At 45.5% G+C, this 16982-nt stretch overlaps 2 protein-coding genes across 4 annotated transcripts; one reads left to right on the forward strand and one right to left on the reverse strand.

The window, feature by feature from the left end:
- Positions 1 to 5888: 5888 nt before the first annotated feature.
- Positions 5889 to 7754, reverse strand: LOC306931037 (plastin-2-like; the record flags this gene model as incomplete). Its single annotated transcript, XM_079512213.1, has 1 exon — positions 5889 to 7754. One exon carries the CDS (start codon positions 7752 to 7754, stop codon positions 5889 to 5891), a length of 1866 nt encoding a protein of 621 aa, XP_079368339.1.
- Positions 7755 to 11733: 3979 nt separating this feature from the next.
- LOC306930591 (plastin-2-like) lies at positions 11734 to 16036 on the forward strand (the record flags this gene model as incomplete). Of its 3 annotated transcripts, none has more annotated exons than XM_079511636.1 (2): positions 11734 to 12949; positions 15387 to 16036. In XM_079511636.1, 2 exons carry the CDS (start codon positions 11734 to 11736, stop codon positions 16034 to 16036), a joined length of 1866 nt encoding a protein of 621 aa, XP_079367762.1. The 3 variants fall into 3 exon arrangements, with proteins under 3 accessions (XP_079367762.1, XP_079367763.1, XP_079367764.1); XM_079511637.1 differs by having other exon boundaries at positions 11734 to 12945; positions 15383 to 16036; XM_079511638.1 differs by having other exon boundaries at positions 11734 to 12692; positions 15130 to 16036.
- Positions 16037 to 16982: the final 946 nt, after the last annotated feature.

The raw sequence follows: 16982 nt of genomic DNA on the forward strand, positions 1-16982 counted from the left end.
ACTGTACTTTTACTGTATTATGAAAGGGTACCGGCCAATGTTCTGAGGAAACACATGGAGATTTGTAGCTAAGCGAAGAGAGGAGGGCATTGTGGGTAGTCTAAACACTGTTTTGCTCTGTGGCCATATCCCAAAATGGTTTTCTTGCCGTGCACGCGGGTGATGCACTGCACCTTCTGAATTACAGTGGACCACACAATGGAAATATTATAGTTGCTCTTTGGCAATGTGAGTTAGGAATTGTACAAACGGTACTGTGGAATTGTGGAAGCAACAACAGTTCAGCTATCCTAGTTTAACAGGCTATATCTATTTTTTTTAAGTAGAATTAGTAGAATTTATTTTTTCACCAAAGCAATTTATGCTCCAATCACATTGTACAATGTGTATTATTAGCCTATATGCAAAGATTTATTTTGGTGTCTTCCACGAAATGTTATGTTCCCCTAATGTGATTGTCCACTATATCAGACCATCTGACCACATCCTCATACTAGTGTGATGGTGTCTGGCACACATCCGGGCAAGAGAACAAGTGATCTATAATATGGCACCACGAGCCCTCCCATTGGAATGGAATCCCGGTAGCTTTGCCACAGGCCACCAATCTTGCAATCAACTTGCGGTTGTCCGTTTTCCACCGGCCTATGTCTTGCTCCCGGGCACAGCCACAGCAGCACTATTATGTCCATGAGAATTGGCAGGTTGCCCTGGCCCATTATCATAGAGTGGCGAGAGGGGTATGGATACAGCCAGAGTCACATTTAGGGCAGTCTGGAGGCCTATAGACCATGAGCTCTCCTCACCACAGTAGCCATGGCTGAGGTTAGGTATAGGAGATATTACAACACTGACATCAGTTACAGATGTTTTGAAGATCGTTCCATAGCTTGAGGCTTGACGCATAGCATGCTTGGGGGTGCTTTTCAGCAGGACCTTGATTTATCCCTCACAACAGAAAGACATGGCCTCTGGCAGAGTCTGTTTCTCATTAGAAATGTGTCTCCAGGACCACGCTTGCAACCATGTAGGAATCTGGAGAATGTTCTCGGAAAAAAATTATATAATGCGTTTTATTTATTTATTTAATCCAAGGAGATAACGTGAGTAAATAAAACGAAATGCCCGGATGCACTTATCGGTTTCCCTGACAACAAAACCACGCTTAAGGTTTGCGGGGATGTATCTAATTGGACACGAGGGACGTGGATAAATTAAACATTTTAGCGTTCCCACGTGTTTTAACCCATTCTGAACGGGAACCCCTTTTGGTGTTTAAAGCATTATGTTACAAAGCTATTGAAAAATAGCAGATCTCTTTTTTTTCTTTTTTTTTATCGTGAAAATGTGACGCAAATCTTTGAATATTTATTCCTTCAGAGAGAACGTTTTTTAACTCAAATCTTTGCTTCTGGGGTGGTCCCTGGAACAACATATTTTCAGATGGGGGTCGGCGGCCAATTACTGTACATATAATTCTGGGGCTCCTTGACATGAAATAGTTTGAGAACAACTGATATAGAAACATAAGTTTTTCTGAAAACTATCATCATTTAGAAGACATTGTAGAATCTGGTATCGGGTGGAAACGGGTTAAGTGATGCGGTGATGATGGATAATGGTTTGGCTCCATTTAGAAGCCATAACATGTTGTATGGTTGGTCGCTGCGTAACACGTTCAGATGATAGAAGTCCCCACTGAATCGTTGTCAGTTTAAGCGCACAATCTCATCAAAGATTGGCTTCCTGTTTTTCACCCTAGTTTACGGGTTTAGAGAAGTATTATCTGTGTTGTCAGTAAATAACATTCCTGGGGCATGGAGAATAATCGTTGCAAGGATTTTTGTGTCCATCAGTGGTGTAAAGTAAATAAGTACATTTACTTAAGTACGTACTTTTTCCAATACTTTATCTACTCCACTATATCTCGGATGCAAATATTGTACCTTTTACTCCAATACAACTATTTGAAAACTTTAGTTACAAGTTACTTTGTAGATTTGGATTAATATTGCAAAACTGTTAGATATATTTCGGCCATTTGAAAATAGCTGTAGATCTGCTATTTTCAAATATTTTAATACATTTGAAAACTTGAAACGGGACATATTCTGCATAATGAGTACTTTTACTTTTGGTAAGTACATTTTGATGCCAATACTTCTGTACTTTTATTCAAGTACATTTTGAATTCCGGACTTTTACTTGTAACGGAGTAATTCTATATTCCAGTATTGATACTTTCACTTAAGCAAAACATTTGAGTACTTTTTCCACCACTGCTGTCCATCTGATTCGGGTATCTTAATCTTCATTTTACTCCGTTTAAACACTTTTTGATGTTCATAAAATTAAACTATTAAAGTTAAAATTTGACCTACAGTATATTATGGGTAAATTTGTACACTATTAAATGGACCCTTGCTGTATATGAATTGCCAGACACCGTGCAGACGCATTTGTGTCAAACCCCCCAACATTGACAACAAAATATGTTGCCAAATAAGGAGTGGTCAAGTTTTCACACGCACTTCTTTCTGTACATATTCAGACTGTGAGTAGGCAGCTCCTCATCTGCTTTGGATTGAGATGTGTGGTTTCATTCTCGGGAATAGCAATATGCTTTTAGAACATCTGGTGGGTTTATCTTTAGCTGCTTTGACTGTTAGTCAACGACTCAACAGTTCATTAGCAGCCTTGCGAGTCGCGTGCTTGAATCTGCCAACACAGAAACGCTTTGATTAAGTGGATTGTGTTCATAATATATCTCTCGTATAAAATCAATAAAATGTAAAATAGGGAGCAACATTCTGGAGATATTCTGTGGCAAGCTGTCCCATGACAATACTGCTGATTCAGTTGAACTATATATATAGCGGATTTGAATGAAAATCAACGATATTCACCAGTAGGTTACTTATCAAGACGATCCTAATGACCTACTGCATGTATCCTGGGAGCCTATACTGACTGCGATTAGGAAACGCGGAGACATCCGACATGGTGTTGGACGCATTGTCCGACTAAATTTAACCCTATACCTCATTCTTAACCGGCCACGTAATTAAGTTCCCTAACCTCATATCAGTTTTAACCGGCCACGCAAGTCCCCTAACCTCATATCAGTTTTAACCATGCACGTAGGTCCCATAACCTCATATCAGTCTTAACCGACCACGCAAGTCCCCTAACCTCATATCAGTTTTAACCAGCCACATAAGTCCCATAACCTTATATCAGGTCTTCACCGGCCACGTAAGTCAGTTTCACTTCCGTGTTTCCTAATGACAGCCAGTCTAGGCTCGCAGTATATGCATTTGATTATCGGTTTATAACATTCAAAGCGGGTGGTTGAACACAGTAGGCTACTGAGCACTGTATGAGGGCATGGGGAGATTTAATTGACCCCAGGCTTTTCTGGTGCCAAGACACCATCTGCATTTTATCACTTTATAAAGCCTTCTTACTGTGACCTGGACGGATAATAAGGTTGAGAGACTACATTGGACATGACACAGTAAGGATTGGATCTTTGTCTTACATTCTGTAAGCAAAATGCATTCGTTTTAGTAATGGGGTCACATGGTACATACAGTAGCCTTACACATCAAATTGTTACTACTGCATCATGCAGTAGTAATGATGATGTCACACACATACCCTCTATTAGTCCTTGCACATAGAATGATACCAGCTAGACTTTTCAAACTGAGTACACAATTTGAAGGTGCTGATTAATTTAACTAAATATTATTTTTCATGGTAGTATACAGACTGCAAAATGTTGAGAGACACTCCGAATTGTGCAATGTAGTTTTGAAGGCAACAGTCATAAGTCAGTGATTTTACAAAATAAAGTCGCTTTCGCTGACATGCAAAACTTGAGTATATTTAGAGAGGGTGATTTTCATTCCAGAAGAGGTCTATCACATTCTGGACAAGATGTTTTCAATAGAAGGGTTACTTGTTCCAACCTGTCTGTCCCCTTAGAGGACGAACTCTCACGGGGCAACGATTTATAGTCCTCGAAGGACTTAACCCTTCTGACACAAACAATGTCCTCCTAGCCTGGCATCTCTCTCAGTCTCTGTTCACTTGACAGGCTGATTCTATGCTTTGCAACAATGCACATACCACACAAAAGACAACACTCTGCATTCCCCATCCCCAAACGTAGGAATTAGCTGCAGAAACTATAGTGCAGATGCCTGTAAGCAGGCCAGACACTGTAGTGTGCCTCAGAGGCAGAGTGAGAGCTGTTGCGGGGGTTAGGCACACATGCCACAGATACCTCAGCCTTTATTGTATTCAGAGCCACTGAGCGTGTGCAGAAGAACAGAGACACCACGCGTGTGCACTGCACAGTGAAACTGAGCATGTGCAAAAGACAGAGGCACCAAGAGGGGCACAAAGGAGCTGATCACGCGAAAGGAAGGCCATTTGATAGCTGGAACATTGTGTGTGTGTGTGTGTGTGTGTGTGTGTGTGTGTGTGTGTGTGTGTGTGTGTGTGCGTGTGCGTGTGCGTGTGTGTGGCATCAGCACACTGAAACCATGAAAGAGGCCATTGTTGTGGAGACTATCTGATAATTTACTGACAAATATATCTTTCAGAGGTCTTTCCAGTTTACAAAAATGGTGATTTAGCGATGCCGGTAATTTCACCAAAGTTATGATCTAATGCCCCATGAAAGCTTCCATTATTCAGAATTACAGGTTTAGTTTATGAAAGTACTGGGGAAGTAATTCCCCCCCAGTGCAGAGGGCCAAAATAGTATACGCAGAAGCAGGGCACAAGCCGAGTTGCAGCACTAATAGCCAGGTTACAGATCTAGTAAGTTGACATAATTGGGAACTCTAATGTCCTTAAGCTTTTACAAATCTATTAAATATGGACTGAACTGACTTAATTGAAGCCCATACTTACCTTGCATGTGAGTTTAATAAAACTCTATTGTCGCTCACAACATATATTTAGCGTGTCATCATCAATGTAAAACAAAATACCGTAACACCATGTGACTGTCATAACAGTATAGCCTACAGTAGAAACAATTTGATGTGTAAGGCTACTGTATGTACCATGTGACCCCATTACTAAAACGAATGCATTTTGCTTACAGAATGTAAGACAAAGATCCAATCCTTACTGTTTCATGTCCAATATAGTCTCTCAACCTTATCCATCCAGGTCACAGTAAGAAGGCTATTATAAAAATTATAAAGTGACTACTATGCCTATTTCTCATGTTTGTAGCATCATTAGCAGTACATCTTTATGTACAGCCCCACACACTAGACACTACAAAGCGTCAAGCGAACATAAACCTCCTAAAGGTAGGGTGATTTTCTTTGGTTAAAATAAGTGTTCAAAATGCAAACTTTGAACGGGCATAGCTCATGAACCGTTTCAATGACCACATATAGTATGTGTCTCCTCATGCCAAACAACTTTCGTGTTCTGACTTTTGACCTCTGACCTTTAGATCCACCCTCCATTTTGAATTATTATTTTTTATAATTTTTATGAAAGACCGTTAAAATCTTATTTTTTATCATTTTTATGAAAAACTGTTAAAATCTATCTCCTCCTGGGATATTTGATCAAAACATTTCAACACGTTAATTTTGAACCTATGTGGACAAAATAATCGAGAATGCATTTTTTAAGTGAAAGAATGAAGGATTTATGAAAATTGCCACTTTCAAAATATGTTTATTTGAAAACTTAAATGGGACATTCTGCATAATGGATACTTTTACATTTGATACTTTTTGTAGTACATTTTGAGTAGTTGGACATTTTGAGTAGTTCTACATTGCAATATTGATACTATTATATACATACATTTATATACATTTGAGTACTTTCTACCACTGGATTTGGACTCAAGCTTTCTTCATGCCGCGTGCCACCAGGCAGGCGAACACCGTCATCACCATCTTCGGTTTCCCCTCCACCAGGTCTTCTGGCAGAGCGTACACTCTCGCGCCAATTTTCCTCGCCATGGAGATGGCGTACTTTGCGTTGTTGAGTTTCTCTTCCTCCGTGAGATTCTCTGTCTTCAGCAGGTCGTAGCGAACAGAGCCAGGCTGGATGGCGTCAATCAGGTCCAGAACGGGCATGCTGCTGCCGCTGATGGCGCCGTCCTTGAAGCCACTGAAGGTGGGTTTTCCCGCCTGCGCGAGCATGTCGTTGGCCCAGGACACGATGGCGTCGTCGCTCACTTTCTGACCTTCCCCCAGGTTCTCCAGGATGTTCAGGGTGTACCTCCTCATGAGCTGCCAGAGGAGTGCCAGGGTGAGCTTGCGGTTCCCTTCGTTGAGGTCCTGTCCTGCGATGCCCACCAGAGATAATTTGGCCTCGTTCTTCCCCAGTGCCACGGCATAGTTGCAGTTCTCCAACTTCTTCATGTTGCTCCCGAATTTAGAATAGGGAGGTTTGTTGACTCTGTTCCAGTCTACCGGAACCTTGATCTTCTCATACAGCTGGAAGAGGACTAATGCATCGTCAAGGTCCGCATAGAGGTGGTTGACACGAGGGTTGACCCCCAGTGAGTTCATCCAGTTTCGGAAGGTGCGTTCCTCCCTGGTCTCACCCTCAATGGCGCTCCGGTCGATGTCCTGGTCCTGTGGCTTCTTCAGCGCCGGGTGCTTGTTGAACAGGTTGGCCACGAAGGCCAGGTTCAGCTTGGGGTTCCCGCGCACCACATCTGTCGCTGTGACGAACTGCCGTGCGCCCAGTCGCTCCGACTGGACCAGCATGCACTCTGCCCTCTGCAGGTCATCTGGCTGCCTGATGCCTGACATGTCGATGGCAACAGGTGGAATGCCCTCCTCATCTCCGCTGGGAGCCACTCGGTTCAGTAAGTTGTAGTAAGCCTTAGAGTCCTTGATGTCAGAGCTGAAGTTTTTGATCTTGGGACATCCGGCCTCCTCCAGGTGATGGTTGGCCCAGCGCAGCAGCAGCTCCTCTGGAGACGACTTTGTCAGGTCCTCCAGACTCTCACCGTCACGCAGCAGGGCGATCAGAGCTTCACTTTTGTTGAGTTCGATGTCAGCAAACAGGCCAATCTTGATGACCTGCCACAGCAGACCGAGGACCAGGTGCTGCCTGCCTTCCTTTAGGTCCACAGCTCCGATGTTTACCACATGACAGCCGATGGCCGATGCGGAGTTAAGAGCCAGGTTCAAGTTTTCCTGTGTTGTGAAGGGAGTGAGTTTCTTCTTGTTGATGGTCCTCTCGTCGATGGTGTCAGGCACCGACAGGTTGATCATCTTACATAGAACGATTCCATCGCCCACTGCAGTGAACAGGTCATCGCTGTTGGGGTCCATGGGTAGAACGTGCTTACAGTCCGGATCATTCTCCAGGGCTTTATTTACCCAGTTCACAAAGGCCACCTTCTCCTCCTCCGAATAAGAATGCTGTGTGCCAGACTGCTCAGATGTTCCTGCAATAGCACAGATCCCTTCCTTCTTATTGATGGCTTTCCTGAAGGTTTTGGACACCTCTGAGCTCTTCAGTCCATGAACAACTTCAGTGAACCGGTCAAAGGCGAGTTGCTCTCCGGTCCCGGTGAGCTCCTGAACGATCTCTCTGACGCGATACCCTGGCAGCGGCAAGTTGGCGGCTTTGAAGAGCGCGTCGAGCTCATCTTTGCTGATGAAGCCATTGTTGTCCACGTCAATCTTAGAAAAAGCCTGTTTCAGTTCCTCCATCTCCTCGGGAGATATCGGCGTGGTGGCAGCCATCTTGAATCTCTGATTTAAGCAGCAGGATCTTGGCTCGTATGAGTTCATTCTGATACTCTACCGAAGGTCAAAGGTCTTGGAAGTAGAGTCTTGAAGAGGTCTCGTCTTGTATCTCGTGTCCTGTGTCTTGTAGAGTGCTGTTGAGGATCCAGGCGATTGTGGATGTATATGAAGGTCTTGACAGTAGATTCTGAGGGTTTGAGATCGTTGGAGATAACCGAGTGCGTTGGTTGCAATATGAGGGTTGGAAGCAGAGGGCTTCTTTTATACTGTTCAGGTTATCCTATGATGATGTCAGACTGATGTGGCATTGTCTCCATGTATGGAGATCCAGGTTATCCTGATGATGTCAGAGTGATGTGTCATCATCTCTATATATGGAGATCCAGGTTATCCTGATGATGTCAGACTGATGTGGCATTGTCTCCATGTATGGAGATCCATGTTATCCTGATGATGTCAGACTGATGTGGCATTGTCTCCATGTATGGAGATCCAGGTTATCCTGATGATGTCAGAGTGATGTGTCATCATCTCTATATATGGAGATCCAGGTGATGAGTTCACTAGGGTTCAGCTCCATATGTGGAGATCCAGGTGATGAAGAGTCAGTAATGTCGAGGTCGGTCCACTTCATATATGGTCACGCATCGTGACATCATGTGACATCATAAACGATCTCCATATATGGGTATATAAAGTATGTAGTCGTGACATAGACGACATCGCCAGGGGACCTTCCCCATATATGGGAATGTCAATATAAGGTCCATATATGGGCATTCCCAGATGATGCCATAATACAATCCCTGATGTCATCAATATTAATAAAAAGATGGAGAGACATGGACATGGAGCACTTCACACAGGTGTGATTTTTTGTAATAGTACAACATAAACATCACAGAGACTTTAGTTGTCACTGCACAATGCAATGTACTGTACGTTGCACACATGCCTAAAATTGCTGATATTTGCGCCGCTCTCATTGAAAACAATGTATTTAAAACTCCACATCGTCACTCTCCAGTGCTGCATGAACAGCGCCCGAGTGCTGTTTTCTGCCCCCTCAATGACGCCACTCTCTCTGGTTAGTACCGGTAAGACACCCTGAGGGCGAGAAGCGACCTCGCACTAAAGGGAGATGGAGATCCATGTGTTGTACCAACTGTGTTGTACCAACTGCGACAACCACAGTGGTTATCATGAGTTCCAATATGGTCATATATTGACATTCCCATATATGGGCTTAATATTGATGACATCAGGGATCTCCATATATGGGCATAACAGGGATTGTACTAGGGCATCGTCTGGGGATGCCCATATATGGTCATATATTGACATTCCCATATATGGGCTTAATATTGATGACATCAGGGATCTCCATATATGGGCATAACAGGGATTGTACTAGGGCATCGTCTGGGGATGCCCATATATGGTCATATTCTGACATTCCCATATATGGGCTTAATATTGATGACAACAGGGATCTCCATATATGGGCATAACAGGGATTGTATGACGATCGGTTGTTAGTCCGACGGTCGGTCTTAAGTCCGACGGTCGGTCTTAAGTCCGACGGTCGGTAAGTCCGACGGTCGGTCGGTAAGTCCGACGGTCGGTCAGTCGGCCATTTCTGAACTGTTTTGGACGGTCCGACGGTCGTGGCGCCCCCCTGGGAGCGTTTTTGGGGGTCTGGAGGTTCGGGGACCCCCAGGAACCCCCTAGGGACCCCCACATGGTAACTCTGTCATTTCTCAACCGTTTTTATAAACTATGTGTTTATATACAGCATATAAAATAACTGACGGTACAGCAAATATTATAAAACTTTGGTGAGGCAGGGTGGTGGGTGAGGATCAGTCGAGTCGCAGGCACGGAGAACAATATGCCAACACAACATGGTTGGACTTACCGACCATGTTACCGACCGACCATTGGACTTACCAACCGATCGTCGGACTAATGACCGACCATCGGACTTACTGACCGACCCGTCAGACTTACCGACCGACGCGGCGGTCGGGTCATTGGATTTTGCCCTTGCTGGGGGTATTAGGGCATCGGCTGGGGATGCCCATATATGGTCATATATTGACATTCCCATATATGGGCTTAATATTGATGACACCTGCGAGTCAAATCAGTTTCTTCTGAAATATTCAGATGATTCTACGTTAATAGCTCTGATGACTGACAGTGATGAACCAAAACAGTACCAGTGTAGCGTTGACCGGCTTGTAGAATGGTGTGACAAACATAATCTGATTATCAACACTAAGAAAACTGAGGAAATTATATTTGGTCCTGCTCCCGGTGATAAGATACCACCGGTGACAATCCATGGTTCAGCTATTGAACAAGTCCCATCGTACAAATATCTGGGGGTGATGATAGACGCCACCTTATCATGGTCATCTCATATTGACTATATTTGTAAGAGGATACAACAGCGTATGTACTCCCTACGCCGACTTAGATCGTTTGGTGCAAGCAGTCAGATCTTGTCTCTTTTCTATACGTCTGTTGTTCAAACTGTGATGTTGTACTGTAGCACGGCCTGGTTTAACAGCCTATCAATGGTATGTATATAAGAACAAACTGTATAGCCAAATTAAGATCTGCGCTAAAATTGTTGGTAGGCCAGTTGAGGTTGTGTTACGTTCCTTTAAAGAAGCCCAGACCAATTAGAGCATGCTTAGACTGGCGAAGATATTGACATTCCCATATATGGGGATGTTGTCTACGTCGCGACTACATATATACCCATATGTGGAGATCCCTTATGATGTCACGTGATGTCACATGATGTAACGATGCGTAACCATGTGGATGCGTGGGGTGACTAACAGATGGACGGAGTGAAGGGGAAATGCACGTTTTCATAGTAAATGCGACCTGTGGTCATAACTACGATGCCCAGAGAGGCGACACGATTCCAACGAGCCCACCCCCGCCCAAAACGGTTGAGAAATGACAGTTACCATGTGGGGGTCTCTGGGGGTCCCCAGGTGTCCCCGAACCTCCAGACCACCAAAAACGTGCCCAGGGCACGATTCCAACAAGCCCACCCCTGTCAAAAACTGTTGAGAAATGGCCGACTGACCGACCGTCGGACTTACCGACCGACCGTCGGACTTTCCGACCGACCGTCGGACTTTCCGACCGACCGTCGGACTTACCGACCGACCGCCGGACTTACCTAACGACGCGGCGGTCGGGTCTATTGGATTTTGCCCTTGCTGGGGGTATTAGGGCATCGGCTGGGGATGCCCATATATGGTCATATATTGACATTCCCATATATGGGCTTAATATTGATGACATCAGGGTTCTCCATATATGGGCATAACAGGGATTGTATTAGGGCTGGGATGCCCATATGGACCTTATATTGACATTCCCATATATGGGGAAGATCCCCTGGCGATGTTGTCTACGTTGCGACTACATATACATATACCCATATATGGAGATCCCTTATGATGTCACGTGACACTGACTCTTCATCACCTGGATCTCCACATATGGAGCTGAACCCTAGTGAACTCATCGCCTGGATCTCCATATATAGAGATGATGACACATCACTCTGACATCATCAGGATAACCTGGATCTCCATACATGGAGACGATGACACATCACTCTGACATCATCAGGATAACATGGATCTCCATACATGGAGACAATGACACATCAGTCTGAAATCCTCATAGGATAACCTGAACAGTATAAAAGAAGCCCTCTGCTTCCAACCCTCATATTGCAACCAACGCACTCGGTTATCTCCAACGATCTCAAACCCTCAGAATCTACTGTCAAGACCTTCATATCCTCAACAGCACTCTACAAGACACGAGATACAAGACGAGACCTCTTCAAGACTCTACTTCCAAGACCTTTGACCTTCAGTAGAGTATCAGAATGAACTCATACGAGCCAAGATCCTGCTGCTTAAATCAGAGATTCAAGATGGCTGCTACCACGCCGATATCTCCAGAGGAGATGGAGGAACTGAAAGAGGCTTTTTCTAAGATTGACGTGGACAACAATGGCTTCATCAGAAAAGATGAGCTCGACGCGCTCTTCAAAGCCGCCAACTTGCCGCTGCCCGGGTACCTTGTCAGAGAGATCGCTCAGGAGCTCACCGGGACCGGAGAGCAACTCGCCTTTGACCGGTTCACTGAAGTTGTTCATGGACTGAAGAGCTCAGAGGTGTCCAAAACCTTCAGGAAAGCCATCAATAAGAAGGAAGGGATCTGTGCTATTGCAGGAACATCTGAGCAGTCTGGCACACAGCATTCTTATTCGGAGGAGGAGAAGGTGGCCTTTGTGAACTGGGTAAATAAAGCCCTGGAGAATGATCCAGACTGTAAGCACGTTCTACCCATGGACCCCAACAACGATGACCTGTTCACTGCAGTGGGCGATGGAATCGTTCTATGTAAGATGATCAACCTGTCGGTGCCTGACACCATCGACGAGAGGACCATCAACAAGAAGAAACTCACTCCCTTCACAACACAGGAAAACTTGAACCTGGCTCTTAACTCCGCATCAGCCATCGGCTGTCATGTGGTAAACATCGGAGCTGTGGACCTAAAGGAAGGCAGGCAGCACCTGGTCCTCGGTCTGCTGTGGCAGGTCATCAAGATTGGCCTGTTTGCTGACATCGAACTCAACAAAAGTGAAGCTCTGATCGCCCTGCTGCGTGACGGTGAGAGTCTGGAGGACCTGACAAAGTCGTCTCCAGAGGAGCTGCTGCTGCGCTGGGCCAACCATCACCTGGAGGAGGCCGGATGTCCCAAGATCAAAAACTTCCGCTCTGACATCAAGGACTCTAAGGCTTACTACAACTTACTGAACCGAGTGGCTCCCAGCGGAGATGAGGAGGGCATTCCACCTGTTTCCATCGACATGTCAGGCATCAGGCAGCCAGATGACCTGCAGAGGGCAGAGTGCATGCTGGTCCAGTCGGAGCGACTGGGCGCACGGCAGTTCGTCACAGCGACAGATGTGGTGCGCGGGAACCCCAAGCTGAACCTGGCCTTCGTGGCCAACCTGTTCAACAAGCACCCGGCGTTGAAGAAGCCACAGAACCAGGACATCGACTGGAGCGCCATTGAGGGTGAGACCAGGGAGGAACGCACCTTCCGAAACTGGATGAACTCACTGGGGGTCAACCCTTGTGTAAACCAGATCTTGTCTCTTTTCTATACGTCTGTTGTTCAAACTGTGATGTTGTACTGTAGCACGGCCTGGTTTAACAGCCTACCAATGGTATATAAGAACAAACTGTATAGCCAAATTAAGATCTGCGCTAAAATTGTTGGTAGGTCAGTTGAGGTTGTGTTACGTTCCTTTAAAGAAGCCCAGACCAATTAGAGCATGCTTAGACTGGCGAAGAGCATCTCCTCTGACCCCTTACATGTTTTAAATGATGAATATCAACTGTTGGCCTCCATGAGGCGGTTTAGAGTCCCAAAATATAAGAAAAACAGGCTAAAGAACTATTTTGTACACCAGTCTGTTCTGCTTTTAAACCAAAATCGGTAAACCAAGAGGATATGTTATTTTGTTCTTGTTCCTGTCTGCTAATGTATTGTGTATGTCCTGTCTGTATCTTGAACGGGGATGTCATGGACGCAAGGCAAATTTCAGTGAAAGCTGACAATAAAGTTGTATCGTATCGTATCGTACATCAGGGATCTCCATATATGGGTATAACAGGGATTGTATTAGGGCATCGGCTGGGGATACCCATATATGGACCTTATATTGACATTCCCATATATGGGGATGTCGTCTACGTCGCGACTACATATATACCCATATGTGGAGATCCCTTATGATGTCACGTGATGTCACATGATGTAACGATGCGTAACCATATATGGATGCGTGGGGTGACTAACAGATGGACGGAGTGAAGGGGAAATGCACGTTTTCATAGTAAATGCGACCTGTGGTCGTAACTACGATGCCCAGAGAGGCGACACGATTCCAACGAGCCCACCCCCGCCCAAAACGGTTGAGAAATGACAGTTACCATGTGGGGGTCTCTGGGGGTCCCCAGGTGTCCCCGAACCTCCAGACCCCCAAAAACGTGCCCAGGGCACGATTCCAACAAGCCCACCCCTGTCAAAAACGGTTGAGAAATGGCCGACTGACCGACCGTCGGACTTACCGACCGACCGTCGGACTTTCCGACCGACCGTCGGACTAACGACCGACCGCCGAACTTACCTACCGACGCGACGGTCGGGTCTATTGGATTTTGCCCTTGCTGGGGGTATTAGGGCATCGGCTGGGGATGCCCATATATGGTCATATATTGACATTCCCATATATGGGCTTAATATTGATGACATCAGGGATCTCCATATATGGGCATAACAGGGATTGTATTAGGGCATCGGCTGGGGATGCCCATATGGCCCATATATTGACATTCCCATATATGGGGAAGATCCCCTGGCGATGTTGTCTACGTTGCGACTACATATACATATACCCATATATGGAGATCCCTTATGATGTCACGTGACACTGACTCTTCATCACCTGGATCTCCACATATGGAGCTGAACCCTAGTGAACTCATCGCCTGGATCTCCATACATAGAGATGATGACACATCACTCTGACATCATCAGGGTAACGTGGATCTCCATACATGGAGACGATGACACATCACTCTGACATCATCAGGATAACATGGATCTCCATACATGGAGACAATGACACATCAGTCTGACATCATCATAGGATAACCTGAACAGTATAAAAGAAGCCCTCTGCTTCCAACCCTCATATTGCAACCAACGCACTTGGTTATCTCCAACGATCTCAAACCCTCAGAATCTACTGTCAAGACCTTCATATACATCCCCACTCCCGTGGATCCTCAACAGCACTCTACAAGACACAGGACACGAGATACAAGACGAGACCTCTTCAAGACTCTACTTCCAAGACCTTTGACCTTCAGTAGAGTATCAGAATGAACTCATACGAGCCAAGATCCTGCTGCTTAAATCAGAGATTCAAGATGGCTGCTACCACGCCGATATCTCCAGAGGAGATGGAGGAACTGAAAGAGGCTTTTTCTAAGATTGACGTGGACAACAATGGCTTCATCAGCAAAGATGAGCTCGACGCGCTCTTCAAAGCCGCCAACTTGCCGCTGCCCGGGTACCTTGTCAGAGAGATCGTTCAGGAGCTCACCGGGACCGGAGAGCAACTCGCCTTTGACCGGTTCACTGAAGTTGTTCATGGACTGAAGAGCTCAGAGGTGTCCAAAACCTTCAGGAAAGCCATCAATAAGAAGGAAGGGATCGATGTTGCCATCGACATGTCAGGCATCAGGCAGCCAGATGACCTGCAGAGGGCAGAGTGCATGCTGGTCCAGTCGGAGCGACTGGGCGCACGGCAGTTCGTCACAGCGACAGATGTGGTGCGCGGGAACCCCAAGCTGAACCTGGCCTTCGTGGCCAACCTGTTCAACAAGCACCCGGCGTTGAAGAAGCCACAGAACCAGGACATCGACTGGAGCGCCATTGAGGGTGAGACCAGGGAGGAACGCACCTTCCGAAACTGGATGAACTCACTGGGGGTCAACCCTCGTGTCAACCACCTCTATGCGGACCTTGACGATGCATTAGTCCTCTTTCAGCTGTATGAGAAGATCAAGGTTCCGGTAGACTGGAACAGAGTCAACAAACCTCCCTATTCTAAATTCGGGAGCAACATGAAGAAGTTGGAGAACTGCAACTACGCCGTGGCGCTGGGGAAGAACGACGCTAAATTCTCTCTGGTGGGCATCGCAGGACAGGACCTCATTGAAGGGAACCGCAAGCTCACCCTGGCACTCCTCTGGCAGCTCATGAGGAGGTACACCCTGAACATCCTGGAGAACCTGGGGGAAGGTCAGAAAGTGAGCGACGACGCCATCGTGTCCTGGGCCAACGACATGCTCGCACAGGCGGGAAAACCCACCTTCAGTGGCTTCAAGGACGGCGCCATCAGCGGCAGCAGCATGCCCGTTCTGGACCTGATTGACGCCATCCAGCCTGGCTCTGTTCGCTACGACCTGCTGAAGACGGAGCACCTCACGGAGGAAGAGAAACTCAACAACGCAAAGTACGCCATCTCCATGGCGAGGAAAATCGGTGCGCGAGTGTACGCTCTGCCAGAAGACCTGGTGGAGGGGAAACCGAAGATGGTGATGACGGTGTTCGCCTGCCTGGTGGCACGCGGCATGAAGAAAGCCTGAGTCCAAATCCAGTGGTAGAAAGTACTCAAATGTAAAAGTATCAATATTGCAATGTAGAACTACTCCGTTACAAGTAAAATTCCAGAATAAAAAATTTACTTGAGTAAAAGTACAAAAGTAATGACCTCAAAATGTACTACTAAAAGTATCAAATGTAAAAGTACTCATTATGCAGAATGTCCCAGTTTTCAAATAAACATATTTTGAAAGTGGCAGATCTACAAGCTCACAGTGCTTCACAATGTGACGCATTGTGAGCTTGTACATCTGCTATTTTCAAATGGCCGAAACATAAGGCTGAAGTGGTTACTGTATGTTTTGTAATAATAATCAATGATTATGCCTGCAGAGTGCCTGTTATCGCTGCTTGCAGAGCTATATTTTAAGTACAATTTCATGTACAAAGGGGGCAGAAGAAGAATTTTCATGAAACTGCAATTTTAATAAATCCTTCATTCTTTCACTTAAAAAATGCACTCTTGATTTTTTTTGTCCGTATAGGTTCAAAGTTAACGTGTTGAAATGTTTGTGCATTTTGATCAAAGATCCCGGGAGGAGATAGATTTGAACTGTTTTTCATATAATTCAAAATGGAGGGTGGATCTAAAGGTCAGAGGTCAAAAGTCAGAACACGAAAGTTGTTCGGCATGAGGAGACAATTAGCTATTATTATTATTATTATTAAAAGGGACTCAGACAGTTGGGTGGAACGGGTACTCTTCCATTCCAACTGCCATTGTTACCGACTCTGTGCCGTGCACTGGTCTGGTACAAACTAAGCAGATAAATGAAAATGACTACTTTTTCCTGGTGGCTGAAATTGTGTCACCTACCTGAAAATGTATTTTCTGTTTATTGAAGAGCTGGAGAGACAGGGAGACCCCTGTTATTGAACAAACACTCTATAGCAATGATTGATTACTATTCGAATATGATTAGTGATTCA

Source organism: Electrona antarctica (assembly GCF_951216825.1).
Source record: "Electrona antarctica genome assembly, chromosome: 10".
NCBI lineage: Eukaryota > Metazoa > Chordata > Actinopteri > Myctophiformes > Myctophidae > Electrona > Electrona antarctica.